This window comes from Meriones unguiculatus, chromosome 1, assembly GCF_030254825.1.
Source record: "Meriones unguiculatus strain TT.TT164.6M chromosome 1, Bangor_MerUng_6.1, whole genome shotgun sequence".
NCBI lineage: Eukaryota > Metazoa > Chordata > Mammalia > Rodentia > Muridae > Meriones > Meriones unguiculatus.
Genome location: NC_083349.1, coordinates 247,013 through 270,102, shown reverse-complemented (window position 1 = coordinate 270,102; position 23,090 = coordinate 247,013). Strand labels below are relative to the sequence as shown.

Below are 23,090 nucleotides of genomic sequence, written 5' to 3'. Positions count from 1 at the left end.
AATCTTAAAAAAAAAAATTCAAGGTATATTTTGGAGGTATAAATCACACGGCTTGCTCAAAGACACGATAAGTTAGTGCAAAGAACCACTAGGGTAAATAGACAAAAATAAAAACACTACCACCACCAACAAAAACACCGGAAGCCACAGCAAGCACCACCTCTTCCCTTCCAAGAGAAGGAAGTGAGGAAAAAAACGCTACCAGCTGGAGTCACCGGCACTTCCGGTCTAAGAGTGTCGCAAAGCCGCAGTAAAGCAGAGGACCTCGCTTGGTCCCTCCCACAATGGGCGGACCCTTCGAGCAACTGACCAATAGTGAGCGAGATAGCATGCACTAGCCCAATGGTCCTGCAGTGGGTGCAGCCTGTGTCCAGGGTTTGCGCCTTGGAGTTGGCGTTACGGCCCACGTGGGGAGCTATGCGGTACATCCGGCTTTAATCACAGGTGCGGGAGAGTGATCTGTGGTGAAAATGGGGCCGGCCCCCACCGGAGAGCAGCTGAGCGGGGCCACAGGGGAGCTAGAGGTTGGTTGCTCAAAATGTGCTTTCTTGGCTACAGAGCCGGACTGCAGCTGTCCTGTGAGGGACTTCAGGGCGGCCCACTCCGGAGGAATCGTGTTTCCACTTTTTTCCAAGTTAGATCATTGGAAAAAGATTTTTAGGGATGCTAGCCCTGGCCAGATAGGATAGAGCAGGAGTAGAGGTAATATTCGGAAAGGCTCAAGCCTGTCTCAGCAGAAGATTTGTGGTATTTGGAAACACAAGGGTTTTGGGCAAGGCAGTGACCAATAAACTAACTCAGTCAAGTCTACGCAGGACTGCACACCTGTGCTGTCACATTTCTCCCATTGATGGATAATCAAAGTTTCGTAAAAATCCGATACCCACTGAAAGGGAGGAAGTAGAGTATATGAAGCCTTTATGCAATGGATATAGATCCCACGATTTCATGTTAGCTTTTCTCTCTGGTCATAGGTGATGGAACTTGCCCTAGAAGGGGAGGGCAAGGAGAAGGCCTCCTCAAGAAAGCGTGCAAAAGCTGAGTCACCTGCAGAAGGCTTCCTGCAGCCAGTGAAGCTCAGTCGGGCAGAACTATACAAGGAGCCTACAAATGAGGAGCTGAATCGCCTCCGGGAAACTGAAATCTTGTTTCACTCCAGCTTGCTTCGCTTGCAGGTACTTGGGTAGCAAGGGCATACATTAGAGGGGTTTACTTGGGATCCTGAGGCTCAGTCTTCCCTTCCCTCTCTTACAGGTGGAGGAGTTACTGAAGGAAGTAAGACTGTCAGAGAAGAAGAAAGAGAGGATTGATGCTTTCCTGAAGGAGGTCAACCAGAGGATTCAGAGAGTGACTCCAGTCCCTGAGACTGAGGTAAGATAGGTGTCTGGGGGACACAGTTTGCTCTTCTCCTGAGAGATTGGGGTACTCAGGAAATCACTCATGCAAGAAAATGCACCCAGGATCCTAGCTCTTTATATATTCATTACTCAACAAACATATGTCTTACATAAATTTTGTAGGTTTTTGTTTGTTTGTACAAAGGCTTATGTAACCATGGCTGGCCTTGATATCCTAATAGTCCTGCCACAGCCCCCAAGGACGGAGATTGAGGGCTGAGCCACATTTTGTTTTTTTTGACATAGTGTCTTAACTGTATAATCCATCTTTTTCTCTGACTGGTGGCAGTCCTTCTGCTTCAGCATCCTGAGTGCTGGATGCAGTTCTAAACCTTTTCTTCCAAGTAAAAATGGGTATTTTATTTTTTGTATTTATTTATTGGGACAGGGTCTCTTACAGTTCAGGGTGACCTTGAATTCCCGATCTTTCTGCCTTTCCAAATGCTGGGATTACAGGTATATGTCACCATTCTTAGCCTGAAAATGAATAACAGTAAATCTTCCCTGACCCCTCCAGTAAATCATGGTGGTTTAGATGTTTTTGTCAATCAGATTGTCTTCATGGAAAAGGCATTTATGGAAGATTGACAGTTTAGCTTTTAGTGTAGTGGCATGTTGTCTATGTACATTAGGGGGTTTGTGAGGAAGGCAGTAGGATCCATGTGTTTCCTATCTCTGTCCTTACAGCTTACTGACCAGTCATGGCTTCCATCCGGGGTTCGAGTGCCCCTCCACCAAGTGCCCTATAGTGTGAAGGGCTCCTTCCGCTTCCTGCCTCCATCCCAGATCACTGTCGTGGGCAGCTACCTTCTGGGTACTTGTGTCCGACCAGACATCAATGTCGATGTGGCACTGACCATGCCCAGGGTAAGGCCCATGGTTTGGGGAATGTAGGGTCCACCACTTGATAAGGGTGGGTGGACCCTACATGGGTTCTAGGTCCTGTTTTACTATCCCTTTTGGACTTTGTGCGCTTTGTCTGAAAATTGAATGAAATTGTCTGAAAATTGGTTTAGGCACTCCGGAGTCAGTGAGCCCTGGAACTTAAGCCTAGCCTCAACCTAGCCCCAGCTCCATGAGCGCTTCTGTGTCCAACCTTCCCTCTTCTTCCCTGACCCCTCCAGGAAATCTTACAAGACAAAGATGGACTGAACCAGCGCTACTTCCGCAAGCGAGCCCTTTACCTGGCTCACTTAGCTCACCACCTGGCCCAGGATCCCCTCTTCAGCAGTGTCCGATTCTCTTACAGCAGAGGCTGCCACCTGAAGCCTTCACTGCTGCTACGGCCACATGGTGGGAGTCATATACCGGGCTTAGCACACAGTATGGGATAGTAACTCTGGAGGGGGGCACAAGGTCCTCAAGGTCTAGGGGAGTAGAAATAGAAGCTTCAAGGCCAGGTGAGGGACATTGGTCTCATCCTAAGGTGGGAAGTCATGGGTCCCTGGGTACGAGAGGGAGTTAAGGGAATCCCTCTTGTTCCAGGAGCTGTACAATCTGAACGTTCTTTGTCTCTTCCCCAGGGAAGGATGAGCGCCTGGTTACTGTGCGTCTGCATCCATGCCCTCCTGTGGACTTCTTCCGCCCTTGCCGCCTGCTGCCAACTAAGAACAATGTGCGCTCTGCCTGGTACCGAGGACAGAGTGCTCCAGAGAGTGGTGAGCAGGCACTGTTGTTGAAATATGTTGGTGGACAGGACTTTATAGAGGCTTCTTTTTCTCATAGGCTTTATTTTGTTTTTTTCTCCAGCTAGCCCAGAGCCCCCTACCCCCCTCTACAACACGTGGATCCTGCAGGACACAGCTCTCAAGGCTCAAATGGACCTACTGTCAGCTGTGCTGGGCTCTGCCCAGGGCCTGAAGAATGGTGTGGCACTTCTGAAGGTTTGGCTGAGGCAGCGGGAGCTGGATAAGGTGAGTTGGAGGTGGCCTAATTTTCTCCCCTCATTGTGTGATGGACTTCTGGGCTCAGTTTGGTCATGTCCCTCTTTCAGGGCCTGGGCGGATTTAATGGATTCCTTATCTCCATGCTGGTTGCCTTCCTTGTGTCTAAACACAAGATTCACAGCAGCATGAGCGGCTACCAGGTCCTGAGGAGTGTCCTGCAGTTTCTGGGTAATGCAGCCAGGCTGGAAAAGCCAGGGGTTCTTTCATTCCATGTCACAAGACAGATGAGAAAACGCAATATGAGACAGACAGCTGTTGCCACCCAGGTTGAGGGCGGGAGGGGGATGGCTGGGTCCCCAAAGGCCCTTCTAACACACCTACCTTCTGTGGTTCACTCTAGCTACTACGGACCTGACTGTGAATGGGATCAGTTTATCTCTCAGTTCAGATCCCTCCTTGGTGAGTGGGGGAAGGGCAGCTGTGTTTGCCAAGAGGCCTGAAGGTAAAGCTCAGCCCTGATTGGCTTCTCTCTGCTTCCCAGCCAGCCCTGGCTGACTTCCACCAGGTTTTCCCAGTTGTGTTCCTGGACTCTTCAGGCCGCCTCAACCTCTGTGCTGATGTCACAGCTTCTACATACAAACAGGTACCAATGGGCTCCTGCTTCCGCATCCTCCGTATGTCCCAGCTCAGAGTCTGTTACCTTGACAGTGCTGGAGCCACAAGCTACTGTTCAAGGTGTGAAGCCAGATGTGACCCTTCAGCCAGTGAGGGTTACAGCTGTGGTCTCTCCTTGCCCTATGGCCCAGGTGCAGCACGAGGCACGACTGTCGATGGCCTTGCTGGACAGCAAAGCTGATGATGGATTTCAGCTGCTGTTGATGACTCCTAAACCCATGATCCGGGCTTTCGACCATGTTGTCCAGTGAGTTTAGGGGAGGACATAGAGCATGAGTCATCAGGGATGAGGAGTCAAGGGCCTAGTGGGTCTTGATTGTTCCTCTTTGTCCTTCTGTGCCCTCCAGTCTCCGTCCACTGAGTCGCCTGCAGGCTGCATGTCACCGGCTAAAGCTTTGGCCAGAGCTGCAGGACAATGGTGGGGACTACATTTCAGCCATTTTGGGCCCACTAACCACCATTTTGGAGCAGGGTCTGGGGTCCCGGCTGTACTTGCTGGCTCACTCTCGACCCCCAGTCTTAGAGGTGAGGCCATGTAGATTGGGGAGTTTCTGGGGGACCTAAGTGTCACAAAAGTCATGCCACCCAGCTGGTTAGTTCCAAGACCAGGTGGGAATTTTTGGGTTGAACGCAAAAATTTGTTTATTTGTCTTTTTGAGACAGGGTTTCTCTGTGTAGTCTTGGCTGTCCTGGATATGCTTTGTAAACCAGGCTGGCCTCAAACTCACAGAGATCCACCTGACTCTGCCTCCCCAGTGCTGGGATCACAGGCATGCACCACCATCGCCCAGTTGAACTCAACGTTTTTTACATTCCTACAGTGGGATATAAACCAAGATCCACCGAAGCACAAGGACTCTGGGACCCTGACCCTGGGATTGCTCCTCCGACCTGAGGGACTGACCAGTGTGCTTGATCTTGGTCCAGAGGCTGACCAGCCTGAGGTGTGGAGCCCCAGCCTGCCCATGGGGGAGGGGTGGGTGGATCAACCTCATGCTACCCAAGCTGAGGCCTGAGGTTTCTGAGTCAGTCCGTTTTCATTGCTTGGAACTGAGCTTAGGGCTTTGGCATGTTATTAGGCCAGTCCTGTGCAATGGAACTACACCCCAACTTTCTTACTCTCTCCTCCCATCCTTTGCTTTCCCAGGCAGCTGATTTTCGTCAGTTCTGGGGATCCCGCTCAGAACTTAGACGATTCCAGGATGGAGCCATCCGGGAAGCTGTGGTCTGGGATGCGTCCTCAATGTCTCAGAAGCGCCTTATTCCTCATCAAGTGGTCACCCATCTCTTGGCACTGTGAGTGTTAGCATCTTCATGGGAAGAGGCTGCTGTGGTCAGGGCAGCCATTTTAGATGGGCATAGCCCCTGATGCTCTCATTGTGTTTGTGTCCTTCAGCCATGCTGACATCCCAGATACCTGTGTTCACTATGTGGGCGGATTCCTTGACACATTGATCCAAGGCCCCAAAGAGGTAAGAGCCTGGGTTATAAGGGAGTGAATGTGGAATAATGCTTTCTACCTCAACCAGGCTGCATTTTCTAGTGTCCAGCAGGGGGTGCTCTGGTCCTGCCATAGCCTGAGTCATGGCAGGATCCTAGGTGATGCTGGGTTTTATAAGACACAGACTGCTCCTGACTGTATTCTCTTCGTCAGCCCTCCAACACAGGTGAGGAGGCCCTGGCATTGGCTGTGCGTTGCTATGATGACCTTAGCCGCCTGCTGTGGGGGCTGGAGGGTCTCCCACTAACTGTGTCTGCCATTCAGGGAACTCACCCAGTGTTGCGTTATACAGAGGTAAGGTGCACGTTGTGCTTGGTGCTCCCCTTCCCCCACCTCTGTTCCCTTCCCTCAGTGTCCCTCCCTTTTACCTCCTGCCTGTGTTCTCCTTCCCTGTCAAAGTCACTGTCCTCATTTCTTCTACAGGTATTCCCTCCAGCTCCCGTCCAACCCGCCTATTCCTTCTATAACCATCTCCAAGAGCGGGCCTTGCTGTTGCCCCGGCTGGATAAGCCCTGCCCAGCCTATGTGGAGCCCATAACTGGTAAGAGGGTCCTTGGAAGGGAGTAGGAGACACAGCTGGCTGTAATATTAGATCTCTCCCCTTTTGTTCTTCAGTGCTTTGTTACCTGGAGGGCAGTGGACAGTGGCCTCAGGATGCAGAGGCTGTACAGCGGGTCCGAGCTGCCTTCCAGCTACGCCTGGCAGAGGTGTTGACACAGCAGCATAGGCTACAGTGCCGCGCCACTGCCACACACACCGATGTCCTCAAGGTCAGGCTGGAACAGGGTGGGGATGACCAGAGAACCGGCTCCAGGGATGTCAGAGAGTACAAGAGCATAACTGGGTAGTGGGTGGGAGAACCAGGGGTGCAGGCAGCAGAGTATCCCCAAGTGCTCAGGTATTCATTTCCTTTGCCACATCTTCCCACAGGATGGGTTCGTGTTTAGAATTCGAGTGGCCTATCAGCGGGAACCACAGATCCTGAGGGAGGTACGAAGCCCTGAGGGGATGGTCTCTATGAGAGACACACCTGCCTCCCTTCGCCTTGACAAAGACACCAGGCTGTTGCCCCTGCTCACCAGTGCCTTGCATGGGTAAGCCCACATGCATAAGCTCTCCATGGAGATTGGCCTTCTCCTGCTCCCATTTTGTTCTCCTGGCTGCCAGACTGTCTGGGAGGCCAGATAGCATAATCTCTCATTTGTAAAATAATAATAGTCTCCTAGGTGTTAGCTAGAACATGGGATAGTGTATGTAACACATAGCACAGAGGCCAGTGTTGGGCAGAGGTTGAGTGACAGGCAAACACACTGTTTGTGGCCCTGAATTCCCAAGTCTCACTACCATTCCCTCCTCCCCTAGACTCCAGCAGCAGCACCCAGCCTTCTCAGGTGTGGCCCGCCTGGCCAAGCGGTGGGTGCGTGCCCAGCTTCTGGGTGAGGGGTTCACTGATGAGAGCCTAGATCTGGTGGCTGCTGCACTCTTCCTGCACTCTGAGCCCTTCACCCCTCCCAGGTAATTACTTAAACACTTATCTTACCTGAGAAGTTGCCCTTCATGATGCAGTCCTCATTCTAAATGGCAGAGGGTGGCTGAATGTGTGATAGAGGACATTTTCAGACACCCACACCACCTACACTAAGGGATTATGGGAAGATTGGTGGGGACATCAGGCCTTTTTAATTCTTTCTCATTCCATCTACTCAGCTCTCCCCAGGTTGGCTTTCTTCGGTTCCTTTGCCTGGTGTCTACCTTCGATTGGAAGAATAACCCTCTCATTGTCAATCTCAACAGTGAGCTGACTGGTAAGTGGTAGGACTCAGGTCAGACCACTGGGAAGAACTCCCCTGTCTAAGATGACACAGTAAGACAGGCAGGGTCTCCTTGTAAGTCTGTCAGGTAGGACTCCTTCATCCCAGATGTCTAAGCTTAATGATCTGTCTTGGGGAAGAGAACTGTCATACAGAAGAGGCCCATATCAAGCCTGACTTAGAGAGATCTGCCTAGGTGGTTCATGACAAAAGTGCCACCCAGGGGTCTGTGAAGCAAGGGAGAGCAAAGGAAAGCTTTTTGAATGCTAGGTGAGAGGTCTTGAGTAGGAGCCAGGAAGTTAGACCAGGTGCCCACACCTTGAGGGTGGCATTGTTTCTTTGTCATTGTAATCTTAGGAGCTCTGGGTCTTGGCAGAGAGCAGGGTGTCGGGTTCCTAATTCTTCAGGTGTGTGAGAGCCTAGGATGAGGGGCCCTTGAACAGGCCTCAGCTTGTGCAGGCCAGAGACCAGTCTGGAGGTGAAAAGCAGTGGAAAACTCTGCCTTTGGTTTGAAGCTGGGAGAGTAATGCCCCACCCCATTAGACGAATGTGGTATTCCTTTTATAACCTTTGTCCTTTGGGAGAGGGAAATTGGAAAATTCCTGTGATAGGCAGTTGCTGGGTACACTGTCGGAGGACTTGGGGCAGTAAAGGTCTTTTGGGGAGGATGATATCACATCTCCTGTCCTTTGTAGCTGAGGAGCAGGTAGAGATTCGAAGTAGTTTCCTGGCAGCTCGGACACAGCTCCCAGTCATGGTCATCATTACTCCCCAGGACCGCAGAAGCTCTGTGTGGACACAGGACAGACCCTCTGCCCAGGTTTAGTCTCATACATATCTCTAAATTTGGTTTTTCTTTTTTCTTTTTAATCCTAAGAAGAAAGTAGGCCTAGCCTACAATCTTGGTGTGATTTTTCTGTGTTTCAGATCCTTCAGCAGCTCATAAGCCTGGCAGCTAAGGCCCTTCCTGTTCTGGAGAAGCAGCTGATGGATCCCTGGGGGCCTGGGGACATTAGGGTAAGGCTCTGTCTCGAAGTAATTCCTAGTAACTCCCAGAGTCCTCAGTTAAAGGGGCCCTCACAGGTTGCCCAGTTGCTCTGTTTGGTGCGACTAAATACAGAGATGGCCTGGTGGAAATCCTGGGCTTCCTTTTACTTTCTGCTTCTGGACTCTACTGGTCCTGGCTGCTCTCTCTGTGGAGTTTGTTCTTACCTTCACCAGGCCGCACCAGTCCACAGTAGATGGCCAGATGCATGGGAACTGGTACTGAGGTGCTCAGAAGGGTAACTGAAAGGCTTTCTTAGACAGTTTTCCGGCCGTCCTTCGACATGTATGATGTACTGATCCACCTGACTCCACGCCACATTCCCCGACACCGCCAAGCTGTAGACACCCCGGCTGCTTCCTTCTGCCGTGGTCTGCTCGCTGAGCTGGGGCCTTCCTCTCTGATGCCTATCCTAGGCTATGATCCCCCTCAGCTCTATCTGGCACAGCTCAGGGTAAGTTCTCAAGGAAGGACTGGGTGGCCTGGGGAGCTGGAGCTATGGAGGAGGTCCTCAGGTGCCTGTTGTAATCTTGCTTGTGTTGTGTCTTTTCTAGGAGGCTTTTGAAGATTTGGCTCTTTTCTTCTATGACCAGCATGGTGGAGAGGTGATTGGAGTCCTCTGGAAGCCCAGCAGCTTCCAGCCCCAGCCCTTTAAGGTATGCTAACCAGTGGTTTTTGTGCATTGCTGGGTGTGTTCATGAGGCTCTCTGTGGGTGTGCATTTCTGTGTGGCCTGTGTCAAGTGTATGTAGGGACTCATCTGTCTATGCTGCCCCCAGCTTTGCATCTCAGGGTGTGCTTTTGTGACCCTTGAACTCAAATGTATTCTCTGATTCTTCAGGCCTCCAGCATAAAGGGACGCATGGTGGTGTCTCGAGGTGGGGAGCTTATGATGGTGCCCAACATAGAAGCCATCTTGGAGGACTTTGCTGTGTTGGGTGAAGGCCTGGTACAGGCTGTAGAGGCCCGAAGTGAGAGGTGGACTGTGTGATTCCAGCTTTGGGACAAGCAGTAGGTGCACCATGGGACTTTGGATCTCTGAAGCAGAATGTCAGCGGGCAGCCAGTCTCACTGCAGTATGGACACCTGCTGGCCTGAGCACACTGAATCATTCCCCAGAGAAAGCCCTGACAGAGTCTTCAGTCTGATGCTTCAGTAGTTGGGCAGGAGCCGTTGTGTCCTATATCCCCTAGGTCCAACCATCCAAATCCCCAGAGGAGGAGCCAGCTCACAAGGAACTGAATCCATTTGCCTGTCAGCCCTTAGTTGGCCTGAGCTGTTTTCTCTTTTTGTTTTTTCTCCCATCTTTATCTTCCCACTGGCAGGACATACATGTCCAGATAACAGTGTGCTTTTCACTTTCGCTGGTTCAAAGAGGTTGTAGCCTTTCAGAGGGCCCCAGCACAGGGCACTGAGCAGTGGGGAGGGGCCCATGTGTGTGAGTAGAACCCATTGAGCAGGCACAATGCCTTCCCGTGTTGGTGCTGCTGCCTCCCAGGGTAGTAACAGTAGAAAAGGACACAGACCAGGCAGGGGCTGGGTAGATGGAGTTGGGGGGATCCCCCAGCCCAGAAGAGGTACAGAAAGCACCAGGTGCTGCGGCCTGGGCTCTCAGTGAGAGTCCTGCCCATTCTTTGCAGCTGCCTATCATTCTCCATTACTGTGCCACACACCTGCTCTCCAGGAGCCCTGAGGGAGGCAGGATGCCTCCTCTCAGCCTGATCCACACCCCCTTCTGGCAGCTACTCCCTGCTTTTCTCCCGTAATCTTGGCTGTTTTTTTTAGACTCAGCTCAGATAGCACCCCTCCTAAGTCCCTGCCCTCCCCCGCACCCCTCTTTCCCTCCTGTGAACTGTGAATGCAATTACTCCTTGTTGAGTTCACTTGGCAGGTAGGCATACCAGCGTGCACCTTCTGTTGTTTTGAACTCTGATTTAAAATTAAATTGCTTAACTCCTTCTGGGTACCTGACTTGTCTTCCTACCTGATACCAGCTTGACCTATGAGAAAAGCTTTGTGAGGACAGAGCATGCTGAGCACAGGTGACCTGGTGCTCCTGGAATGAGGCTCAGATGTGTATAAAAGCACCAGCCCAAGCAAGTAGAGGCCAGGGCTACAACCAGAAGGCCACAAAGAAACAGGCAGAACTTGTGCACAATGCCTAGGGCCAATGAGGTGGTGTTGATGAAAGAAAGCCTAAGATTAGTTGGGCATTGTGGCACGCCTGTAATCCCAGTGCTTGGGAGACAGAGGCAGCAGATCTGTGAAGTTGAGGCCAGCCTAGTCAATAGAGCGAGTTCCAGGACAGCCAGAGTGACCTTGTCTTAAAATAAATAAATAACTCTTCCAGAAAGCACAAATTTGGTTCCCAGCACCCACATCAGGTACCTGATAATCACCTGTAACTTTAATGTCAGGAGCAGTCAGTGTTCATGTTCACATACCTGCATGCAGATAAAAATAATAAAAATGAACCTTAAACCAGGGGATGATGGTGCATGTCTTTAATCCCAGCACTTGGGATGCAGGTTCGAGGCCAGCCTGGTCTATAAAGGGAGTCTAGGACAGCCAGAAGCCATGGCTACACAGAGAAACCCTGTCTTAAAAAACTTAATAAAAGGGGGGTGGGTGGGGAGGGTTGGTCTCAGCACTTGGAAGGCAGAGGGGTAGATCTCTGAATTCCTGGCCAGGCTAGTCTTAAGTAGCGAACCCATTTCTGCAAGTTGTTTTCTGACCTTTACCCATTGCACACAAGCCCCTTCCCCTACAAATATAATGGGGGAAAAAGCCTGAGATTTTAAAAAGTGCTTTATTAAGTGTCTAGTGCATAGGAACAATGCTAACACTGTTAGGTGTTTCCTTACATACCTTTTCTTAGTCTTTTGAGACAGGGTCCTATGTAGCCCAGGATGGCCTTTGAAATCAGTGTATAAGATGAATTCCTGAGTCCCAAGTGCTAGGATTATGGGTGTAATCATGCCTGGTTTTCCTTCATATTTTAATGTATAGAAATGTGGTTATATAATCATTACCAGCCCTATAATGGAGGTACTTTAAACTTCCTGAATAAGGAATCGGGCTCAATGCTGGGTGGACCAATTGTACAGGGACTTGAATGCCTCAGGTGAGCTCAGTCACTTTTGAGAAGCCACATGCAGGAACTCTGGTCTCCAGTTTTGTCTTTGTGGACTTTATTCTGCCCCTACTGTCATTAGACAGCTCAGCCCAGGCTTGAAATTAGTATGGGAAAGGAGCCAATTGGGGTCTACATCGTTTACATAGTCCATTTGTGGAGAAGCATCTGCTGTAACCCCTCCCTCACAAAGCCATGTAGGCCATGGTCTAAGTCACCTTTTGTTTGTCTCTACTCATTTTGCCCTTGGTTCCTTGGCCTATTTCTGCAAGTTCCCTTGTGACAAAACTTACAGTTGGCTAGCCCATTTCAAAACCATTTTGTTTCATCACCAAGGCAGCTTCAGGCTCCTGTACAAATCCAGCTCCGAACAGTCCAGTTGGAGGAAGGAGTGGGTAGTGTGCCCCAAAGGCAGGTCTATACCAGAAGGCTCTAAGAAATACAGATAACAGATAACCACTGGGGATTGGGCCTCCTTTTGGCTTGCCTCACTAACTCTTGCCATCTATAGAATGTATATGGCAATGGCTAGTTCAGTTCCCTCTGCGTGCCCTAGTAGCTAAGGAAGATGCTGAGATCTCAGAAACCCAAGGAGCTATACCACTCTTTCCAGCACACTGCTCTTGCTAGAGACAGGGCAGGAAGCCTAAGCTTTCATTTAAAGTCCTCATGTGGCAACTCCCAAACTGTTTTCCTCAGATCTCCAGGAGGCAAGAAAAGAGATTGTTTTGGCTCCTTGCTGCAGTGCAGGATAACTGGCTTGCTTGGCCAATCATGTCTCTGTCCACGGAGGCACCTGAAGAGGGAGCTATTCAGGTTTTGACTGAGGGTTAGAGACAGGAGCTAGAACTTGCAGGAGAGAGGAGAGAGAGGCGAGGAAGTAGAGAGAGGTGGGGAAGTAAGCCTTGTGGATGTTTGTTAGAGATGGTGTTGGAGTACATCCCCCTGGGAGGGACTGCCTCTGCATGCTCTTCACTGCAGGTGGCAGAGATGGGGCCTCCTGATCATGGCATGAGCTGTGTGTTCTGTATTCACTAGGAATGAGCATGTACACATTTGTATGCTTATGTCTGTGTGTACATAGGGTTGTTTTGTCTCCAGCATAAGAAATCACTGCACATGGAGAACAGGGCAGGAGGAAAACCTCTCAAGTAAGCAGTAGGAATCCTGTACTCATTCCTCTGGCCCGGGGAAACGCTTTCCCTTTAGGAGGGGGTTGTTTAGACTTCCAAAGTTCTGGCTCAATGTGATGAACTCTGAAACAGTCCTCCTTTCTGGCTGCAATAGGGCCAATCCGAATGCTCTTAGCCTCTTACTTTGGAAGAAAAAGCACATGTGTCCCCCCTCCCAAACCCAGGGTCTGTACATCAGGCTACGCTCAATGAATCCTATTAAGTCAGATTTGGGCTGACTAGCCTATCCCCAATATACATGTCACCTCCCCCCCCAAACATCCGGTACTTTGTGAGTCAAGCATTAATCCAAGTGAGTGATAAGGGAGAGGGGAAGCTTAGGGCACCTGAGTCATCTGTACTCTCCATGAGAAAGGCCATTCTGCCTATTCCCCTGCTTCCGAGAAGGAGGAGGCACCTCATATTGCCCCAGGGAACTAAGTGGGACCAAGAAAAGGGGTGTTCCAGGGGGAGACTTCCTTTTGCTCCTCAGCTTCTAAAAGGTGGGTGGGGAGCATAGTTTTTCTGGTTTATATGAGATTCAGCCATGTAGGAACTTGTCCAGGGAAACAGGGAGCTGAGGGTAAAGCTACAAGCTGCTCCAGCTGTGCTGAGCCTGCCCTTTGGGCCAAGGGGTGAGGTGAGATGTGGTGAGGGGAGTAAAGGAGAGAAAGGCCTGAGCTGTAGCTCTGTCCAGAAGGCAGACAAGGAGGGAAACCCCTGGCCCACTTCCTTCTTTGGCCTCATGGTTCTCCCCTTCACCTCTTTTCCTAGGCCTTGCATACAGCTGTTAGAACCAAGACATAGAGGGACAGGGTGAAAGGAAGTCACGTGGGATGGAACTGTGTGCTCAGGTGGACCCCAACTGAAACCTACACTTTTGACCCCCAAAAGCAAGACTGTCTCTCCTCTGTTCCACGAGACAGGGCTTGAGGCACCCAAGGACCAAAGACGGCAAGACAGGCTCTTGAAGCCCAGCACGATGGCACACACCTGTAATCCCAGTACTCAGGGAGGCAGGGGGAGGCAGGAGCACTTGGATCTCTGTGAGTTCAAGGCCAGCCTGGTCTACAAATTGAGTCCAGGACAGCCAAGGCTACACAGACACACCCTGTTTAGAACAACAACAACAACAACAAAGACTGGGCCTTGACTAAAAGGCAGCATTGAGATCCAGCTCCCGTCCCACCTGTCATTTGACAGTGTGGATGAAAACAATAGGCAGATACGGTATCCTGGCTTTTCTCTGTCCCTTCACAATATGTCCCCTCCCATTTCATAACTTCTTAGCCCACTGACCCCTGATCTAGAGACCCTCAGGAAGAAATTTCTGAGCTCCACTTGTAGCATCTCCTGATGCACTCTGGCCCCTCCCCTTGAGCCTTCCCCTGTGACTCCTCCCCCTTTGGGCTGGTGGCTAGCAGCGACCCTGTAATTAGCAGCCATCCTGAGTTGGGATGGGGAGAGAGTAAGTGGGCTTCATACAGCACGTGCATGGCCTTCTTGGCATGTTGCAGATGGTGCTTCCTTCTCCGAAATCTCTATAAATGTATCTTCTATTGTGAGGTCCTCCATAGAGCCAAGGGCCAGTGGTGTCTGGTTCAGACATCAGGTCCAGCTCTTTTCCACCCACTTCTGCCCACCTGTGCTCCTCACTCTGCCTCCTTAAAGCTCTCTTCCTCAGGCCATTTCCATGCATCTGGCCTCTTTTTCTTTATGGCTCCTCCCAGGCCTTCTGGCTTTAGTCCCTCTCCTTCCAACCCATCCCCCACTGAATAACTGGTGAGATCCTTCCCTGTGCAAATGCTTAAACCCTTTGCAGCTTCTGTTAGTGGCTGTTCCTGGTGGGTGAGCATCTGCCAAAGGTCCAGGCTCTGCCTCCTGGCTTTCCTTCTCCTCACCTCCAGCTGCATCAGTCTCACAGCTTAGAGCCCTGGAGCTCAAATAAGCACAGCCTAAATACCCACTGTCTCCTGCATGAGATTTAGGCTCACAGTTCCAAGGAGTTTATCTATCTCATTCTCTAGCCTCTCTATGGCTGCCCACTCCTTGCTAGACCAACAGTCGCTGGCCTCCATTTATTCTTTTGCAGGAAGCCAATCTAACCTTATCCCCCCCCACCCTCCCCCCCTGCTGCCGGGATGGGGAACTGAGCCAATCCTCAGCTCTAGTTTGGACCCAGGAACCTGTGAGCATTTCCATCTTCTATACCACTGCTCTTGACTTCTCTTCTGGAAGAGACCTCTTGGCTCCAGTAGCTTTCCTATCAGTGAGAAGGAAGAAGCAAAGCAGAAAGCAGAGCTTCAGGGATCTGGTTCCTGAGAGGCAAGCTAGAGCCCTCCAGACATCCTAGGCCTGCTGCCAGGGATGGCCTGGTTTGTGTCAGCTCCACATATTAACCCCCATTCCCCCAGCAGCTGGCATGGGGTAGGCCTAAATGTTCAGCAGTTTATCTCCAGAACCTTCAACAAATTCCCCCTAAACACCAGACCCAGACCAGGTACTGGCAGGAACATGCTCATGGATGCACGAATGCACATATGCCTAAGCTATGGATGTATATGGATATTTACACATAAGGACATGTGGCTAAAGAGCTAGCTCTTAGGCATGACCCCTAACAGTGTGCTACACTAAGCCTGAAATAGCCCTAATATTATCCAAGTCTTACAGAGGCCTAGGGGTGCTTCCAAATGAAATCTCATAGAACTAAAAACAAAACAAAACTGAGACTCACAGGGGCCTCTAAGGATCCCTGGGCAAGCCCAGCTTCAAGATCAGATTTTGGGTCTGTCAGAGGTCTCTGTTTCCACCAGCTTAGTCCCTAGAACTTTGGGCTGTTTCTTAGCAAGGGCTCTCTCTAGGCCTTATCCCATCCTGTCCTATCCCTCTTGTCTCACTTACTCTCCACTGTCCTAACTGTCAAAGGGTATTGAGAGCAGCTCAGGGACACCAGTGGTTGAACTGAGAGTCCTGGGAATGTAGGCTAAATGGCGCATTTTCCCAAAGTCCAACTTGACATCTATAAAGGTGCCCAAAAGGATTTGTATTTGTGGACTCTGGCCACCTCATCTGTCTGGAGATGGGAATAATTCTGTGAGTACACGAGGAACTGCCCACTGGGCTCCCAGAGTGGGGACGCTCATAACAGAGTGATTCATGTCTATTCTTCAGTCTCTCTTCCAGCATAGAGTCGCTCCCTGGACCTCAATACTCAGGAGCTATCTGACAGGGACACTGTGGAAAGAGGGCTGTGCAGAGGGTCCTGAGTGCTTCCTGAGTCCTGGCTCCTAGCTTCACTTGCTCCTCAGACCTGTGGTTCTCTCCCTCTGTTTTCTTAGCCCATCCTTCCATCCCTCTACTCTTCTTTGTTGTTTTGTATTGTTTGATGGCCTGAAACTCTATGTAGACTAGGATAGCCTTGAACTTGGAAGAGATCTGTCTCCTGTGTGCTGGAATTAAGGGCACGAGCCACCATTGCCTGGCACCTGTCCTTTTTTTTTCTTGACTAGAGAAATGGCTTAGTGCCTTTAATCCCAGCACTGCAAAGGCAGGAGGGTCTCTGTGAGTTTGAGGCCAGCCTGGTCAGCCAAGGCTACACAGAGAAACCCTATCTTGAAAAACAAAACAAAACAAACAAACAAACAAAAAAATGGCTTAGCAGTTGAGGACACATACTGAATCCGGAGGATTGATTCAGTTCTCATCACCCACATAAGGTGCCTTACTAATTCTAACTCCAGGATTCACTGCTTCCTTCTGGCCTCTGCAGCCAGGCACACAAGTGGTACACAAACATACATGTTGGCAAAATACTCATCTACATAAAAAGTAAATAAACAGAAATCTAAGCTGGATATGATGATGCATGCCGTTATTCCCCCCACTCAGGAGGCAGAGGCAACAGGATCTCTGTGAGGTCAAACCTGGTCTACAGAGTGAGTTCTAGGACAGCTGGGGCTACACAGAAAAACCCTGTCTCTAAAAACAAAAACAAACAAATAAACAAAATAAAAAATGAAAGAAAAGAAACAGATACAACCTAAAAACCCAAAACACTTATTTTGACGTGCTCTGTTTTGGACGTAGGCCAGTTCTCCCCTCTTTAGGCAACTGGATAGTCCCCTGCTCCCAGGAGCTAAACTTAGTGACAACAGGGCATAGTGTACCACAGCCCTGATCTCTGGACTCAAATGATCCTCCTACCTCAGCCTTCAAAGTAGCTGGGAATATAGGTGTGAGTGACCATGCCATCAAAACACTTTTTATTTTTATTTCCATGTATATGTGTGTGTGCGTGCATATGTGTATATATATATGAGTGCAGGTGTCCCAGGAGGCCAGAAAAAGGTGCAGGACCCTTTGGAGCTAGAGTTCAAGTTGTTTGAGACACCAGCTTGATGTGGGTACTGGGAACAGAACGCAAGTCCTTTAGAAAAGAGGCAAGCACCCTTAACCATTGAAGCATCTACCCGGGCTTTGGGCTGCTCTCATTCAGATAAAAAAGTTGGGGGGCCAGAAAATGAAGGGAATGCTGTCCTCACCCTATGAAGGGCCCCAGCCAACCCCTCTGATCCAGCAGGCTCAGACTTGCTCATTGCTAGGCTGGAACACTCCCCCTGTTCTACCTTAGAAGGCTCATGGCCTCCCACAGTGGGATGTCCCATTGTCTGGGTGAGACATAGGCCTTTCAAGATGCCTAAGGAGGAGGCTCCCAAGAGCTCTCAGAGGACCTGGTTGGCCATCTGCCTTCAATCTTGCTCATCTTTACCAAAGTGCAGGAGGGAGCCCAGAATGCTTCAGGCAAGCTGTGTGACTCAGAGGGTTGGGACTAATCTTACCAAGATGCCTCTTCTCTGTGACCTTCTTCTGCCTTTTGTTCCAGGGGGGTGCCAGTCACCTTAACTATACTGAAAATGATGCTCAGACTTACTCAGCAGTGGAGGAAGGAATCCCCTTTCTACCTCACACTCAGGCTGGTACTTCTGTACATGCATTCTTCATCCTCTTTATGGTGTAAAAAGAGTTGACAGGAATAAGGAGCCTTTGGAAGCCATCCTTCAAGTAGATTCTTTTGTCATCCATTAAGTAGAACAAAGACCTACTCATCTCTACAGTCCTAATTCAGACCCTATTCATCCCAATGGGTCGGTGTTTGGATATATGTATATGCCATGATCATGAATACAAATGAGTCTGGTGGAATTACATGGAGCCATAGTTCTATGTGCTGGTCCTGACTGAGAGACAAAGGAGAATAAGGGCCTTAAGATCCTGGCTTTGTCGGATGTGGTGGCACATGCCTATCATCCCAACACTCAGGAGGCAGAGGGAGGAGGATCTCTGAATTTGGGTCTACAGAATGAATGGAAGGATAACCAAAGCTACACAGAGAAACCCTTTCTCAGGAAAAGATCGTGGCCTTGTCTTTGTAAGCTATGTGCCTTAGCATAGGGCTGTGTCTGATGAAGGGTGTCACAAAGATGTTCTGCGTTCATCTGCAGCCACAGAATTCCAGACGGGCATATCCATACACACAGACACGCAGTGACTGTGTAGAACTGCTCACGTGTAGTCATCGGGGCTCGGTGAGAAGACACACATACTCAGGGTTGTGCCTGCCTCCCTCATGTACTTTTTTCGTGGTATAATGTGTACACGTTATACATGCACACATGTTAGTAGACATAGATGTACCTGCTCTTTCCCTTTTATTTTTTTTTAAACTGAGTTTCTTGAGACAAGGTTTCTCCGTGTAGTCTTGGCTATCTTAGAACTCACTCTGTAGACCAGGCTGGCCTCACAGAGATCCCCCTGCCTCTGCCTCCATAGCTTTGGGATTAAAGGTGTGCACCACCACCATCTGGCTTCTGCTTTTTTTTTTTTTTTTTTTTTTTTTTGAGACATGGTTTCTCTGTGTACCCCTGGCTGTTCTGGAGCTTGATGTAGATCAGGCTAGTCTCAAACTCAGGGATCCTCCCAAGTGCTGGGATTAAAGGCATGCATCACAAGACCCTGATCTCCTGCAGTCTTTGTAGATCCACTTGAGGCAGTGAGAGACCTAGAAGCACAGCAAGGGTGGAGAACAGAGGGCAACCTGGCAGATGTCCCCTCCTCCCACAGACCGCAGTTGTAGCTCTGGCACCAGGAATCTTGTGTTCTGTATTGAGTCATAGGTTGGCAGCAGGGCCAGTAGGCAGGCACTCAGTGATGGCTTCCTGATTCACCATGGGGCCTCCCAGCCCAGGGGGGAGGGGGTGTCTGGGAAATGGGAAAGGAGGTGTCTGGGAAAGGGGCATCTTTCTGGGCCAAGGACTATGGAGAAGCTTCGTGTATTGGTTTTACACACCCGTGAGCCTATGGGCAGACTCTTATATAAATGTCCCTTAAGCAAAGTGAAGTATCTATAGGCAAGAATGTAATTACAAGCTGTGTATACATGCCTGTACATGTGTATGCATGTATGTGCCTGAGCAATTGTGAAGCTACCTTATTTATTGCTAAGTCTCAAGACTAGAATTTCTTCTCCACCTTTTTTTTTTTTCTTTTGAGATAGGGTCTCACTGTATAACTTGCTGTATAGGCTGACCTCAGACTCACAGAAATCTCCTTGCCTCTGCCTCCCATAAACTGGGATTAAAGTGTTTGCTACACCATTATATCTAGTATTGCTTTCTTTCTTTCTTTCTTTCTTCACATTTATTTATTGGGGGGGGCATGCCACAATGCATGTCTGAAGGTCAGAGGACAGCTTATGGGGATCATTTCTTCCCTTCCACCATGTGGATGACTGTGAATTCCTCAGACCTAAAGGAAAATGCTTTACTGGAGGGGTCACCTCACTGCTGCCTTTTGGTTTTTGAGCAAAGGTCTCCTGTAGCCCATTATGTGCTCAAACTTTATCGATATGTAGCCAAGAATGACTTTGAACTCCTGACCCTTTTGCCTCCACCTCGCAAGTTCTGGGATTACGGACTTGCCCCACTGTGCCTTCCATATGGCGATCATTGTTTCTGATAGCCATTCCTTACAGGAAAGTCCCTAGGGCCCTTAGCTCACCCAGATTAAGTCCTGAAAAATGTAGGGTTTGTTTGTTTCTGTTTTTTAATTATTTTTTAAATTTATTTAGTGTATGAGTGCCCTATTCCCATGTATACCTACAAACCAGAAGAGGAAATCAGATCCTATTATAGATGGCTACGAGCCACCATGTGGTTGCTGGGAATTGAACTCAGGACCTCTAGAAGAGCAGATAGTACTCTTAACCACTGAGTCATCTCTCCAGTCCCCTGTTTGTTTTAAGTTTTCAAGACAAGGTTTTTCAGTGTAGCCCTGGATGTCCTGAAATGCTCTGTGTAGACCAGGCTGGCCTCAAACTCACAGAACTCTGCCTGCCTCTGGCCTCCCAAATACTGGGATTAGAGGCATTCCCCACCACTGCCTGGCAAAAAAAAAAAAAAAAAAAAGTAGTTTCTTGGTCATTTGTAGCAATGAATGCTTTTCTACAGACTATGGAGAAGGCACACACATTTCTATTTCTGCTGGTCCATATGGAAGAAGGGCTCAGGCCACTGAACCAATTTCCAGATGATTGATTGATTTATTTTTTTGATACCAGGAATCAAACTCAGGACCTTGGGCATTTTACTTTTTTTAAAAAAATGATTTTATTTGGTTTTATTTTATATGCATTTGGTTTTTTGGTTTGTTTTTTTTTTTTTTGTATTGTTTTTGTTTTTTTGAGACAGAGTTTCTCTGTGTAACCCTGGCTGTCCAGGAACTCATTCTGTAGACTAAGCTGGCCTTGAACTCTGAGATCCTCCTGCCTTTGCCTGCTGGGATTAAAGGAGTGACTACCACTGCCAGCAAAAGTGAGCTGCTCTTACAGATGATCCCCCCACACACACACACCGAGCAGCCACCAGTGAAGGAGTCAGAGCGCTTGGAATCAGCATTGACAGTTGTGAGCTGCCATGTGGGTGCTGGGAATTGAACCTGGGTCCTTTGGAAGAGCAGACAGTGCTCTTAACCACTGAGCCATCTCTCCAGCCCGGCATTTTACTTTTGAACTAGATCCTCAGCCCAATCTCTCAATTACTAAATGAAGCATTAAACTCAGTATAGTGGTTCATGCCTATACTCCCATCACGTGGTAAAAGTAAAGGGTTACCAAGAGCTGGAGGCCAGCCTAAGCTACAAGTGAGTTCAAGGCCAGTTTTGGCTACATTTTCTGTAACCTTCTCTCAAAAACAAACAAACAAACAAACAGCAAGCAATCAAACAACCAAACAAAAAACCCAAAGTAAATAAGTAAATAAATTGTATGGCTCTCAATGGCAGAATACATGCTTAGCATGCAATGCTCCAGGCCCTCAGTTTTAATCCTGAGCACTGGAGAAAAATGGAGGAGAGAGGAAAGAAAAGGAAGGAAGGCCAGATGCGGTGGCACAGGCTTGTAATCCTGGAACTCCAGGAAGCAAAGGCAGGCAGATCTCTTAGTTCAAATTCAGCCTGGTCTACAAAGTGAGTCTAAGACAGCAAGGCTACACAAAGAAACCCTGTCTCGGAAAAAGAAAAGAAAAAGGAAGGAAGGCAGACAACACTGAGAGCAGTGTTGCCTTGGATACTCACCTAGCTGATGGTGTGGACGTTATTACATTTGATGTAATCTCTCTCTAGATATTTTAGATTTTTGAGACCTAGTTCCCCCTTTTTTTGGCAGGAGGGGGATTGAACTCTGGCTATCCTGGAATGCACTATGTAGACCAGGCTGGCCTGAAACTCACAGATCCACATACTGCTGGGATTAAATGACTGCACCACCATTCCCCTTTCAGCCATTTAAAGATGTTTATTTTTATTATTTTAAATTATGTGTCTGTATGTGGTTTTGCATGCTCTAGTGACCACAGAGGCCGGAAGTGTAGGATCTCCTTCATTGGTGGCTGTGAGCTGCTTGCTGTGTGTGTGTGTGGGGATCATCTGTAAGAGCAGCTCACTTTTGCTGGCAGTGGTAGTCACTCCTTTAATCCCAGCACTCAGGAGGCAAAGGCAGGAGGATCTCAGAGTTCAAGGCCAGCTTGGTCTACAGAATGAGTTCCTGGACAGCCAGGGTTACACAGAGAAACTCTGTCTCAAAAAAACAAAAACAATACAAAAAAACAAACCAACAAAACAAAAAACCACTCTTAACCACTGAGCCACCTCTCCTGTCCTTCTCCAGCTGTTTTTGAGGCAGGCAGCCAGTAAGTTGCCCAGGCTGGCCTTGAACTCACCCTGTAAGACAGACATGCCTTGAACATTTAAACATCCTGTCATCCTCCAAAGTAGCTGGTGAACTCTTTCTTTTTGAGACAGGGTCTCATTATGAAGCCACAATTTTCCTGTCTCAGTCTCATGAATGCTAGGATTGCAGGTAGGTGCCATGATACCTGGCTTCGTTTAACCTCTCCTTTAAAAAATTAATTATGCCAGATGTGGTGGCTTCTGTTCTTAAAATCCCAGAACTTAAACCCTGTGAGTTTAAGGACTGGGCCTACATAGTGAGTTCCAAGCTAGCCAGGGCTACACAGTCAGCCCCTGTCTCTAAAAGAATTTCTTATGGTGTAGGGGTGTGGGCACCTGAACCACTACGAATGTATGGAGTTGGTTCTCTCCGACCTTCATGTGGGGTTCAGGGATCGAACTCAGGTTACCAGGCTGGCATGCTAAGCATCTCCTGCAGCTGAAGTACTCAAAAGGATAGGTTTACTTTGATGGGAGTGGGAAAGCCAAGATGGGAAAAGAGAGAGTTAAAAACAGCTGCAATTCACCCTGCTGGCAAGATGTATGCGGCATGTGGCATGTCAGGACAGCTGCAGCTCAGCCTCTGGAGCCATGGGTATAAGTGCAGCAAGGCCCACCAGCGAAAGCCCAGGAATCCCAGCCGGTGTGTACACACCAAAGGCAGTGTCACTAGGAACACAGGACATTTGCCATGCTGATACAGCTCTGGACGCAGCTGACCAACGTGTTACATGTTCCTCGAGCACAAGAAGGGCTGGTGAATTCTGGTTAGAACACAGCATGCCTCTGCCCGCCAGGGGGTCAGCACCTTTCAGTCTCCTGACTGAGGACCTGTTCTATCTGGTCATCTTGAAGCAAACTGGTCCCTCTCCATCATGACAGGTCTCACCTTGTAGTGTGAGACGTGCCCCCAAGGCTCGCAGTGAACAGGCCAGGAGATCTCTAGCTTTTTCTTTTTCCCCAGAACTTCAGTCCTTTCAGCCCAACACTCCCTCCCCTAAGTGCCCTTTAGAGAGCCAACCTACCCTTAACGCTCAGCTCCAGTCGCCCCGGTCCCCACGAGCGCCCCAGGCTAGGCGGTGGGTGGTGGCTGCACTCCGCCTCCCCTCCCCGCCCCCGACAGGGCTCTGCGGGTGGGGCTCTGCGGGCGGGGCTGGCCTGCCGCGCACATGCATATAAGGTGCCT

The 23,090-nt window shown here is 49.3% G+C and overlaps 1 protein-coding gene across 3 annotated transcripts; it reads left to right on the top strand.

Annotated features, from left to right (window-relative positions):
• Nucleotides 1-338: 338 nt before the first annotated feature.
• Nol6 (nucleolar protein 6) lies at nt 339-10,280 on the top strand. Of its 3 annotated transcripts, none has more exons than XM_021634454.2 (26): nt 339-444; nt 975-1,175; nt 1,255-1,371; nt 2,085-2,264; nt 2,522-2,690; nt 2,921-3,055; nt 3,147-3,310; nt 3,391-3,511; nt 3,684-3,742; nt 3,825-3,926; nt 4,090-4,205; nt 4,306-4,483; nt 4,780-4,902; nt 5,106-5,254; nt 5,355-5,430; nt 5,613-5,753; nt 5,883-6,000; nt 6,075-6,229; nt 6,390-6,553; nt 6,822-6,974; nt 7,167-7,264; nt 7,966-8,090; nt 8,198-8,287; nt 8,575-8,769; nt 8,870-8,971; nt 9,156-10,280. In XM_021634454.2, the coding sequence occupies exons 2-26, from the start codon at nt 978-980 to the stop codon at nt 9,303-9,305; spliced, it is 3,378 nt and encodes a 1,125-aa protein (XP_021490129.1). In that variant the 5' UTR covers nt 339-444; nt 975-977; the 3' UTR covers nt 9,306-10,280. The 3 variants fall into 3 exon arrangements, with proteins under 3 accessions (XP_021490129.1, XP_021490128.1, XP_021490130.1); XM_021634453.2 differs by having other exon boundaries at nt 375-524; XM_021634455.2 differs by lacking the exons at nt 8,870-8,971; nt 9,156-10,280 and having other exon boundaries at nt 375-524; nt 8,579-8,758.
• Nucleotides 10,281-23,090: the final 12,810 nt, after the last annotated feature.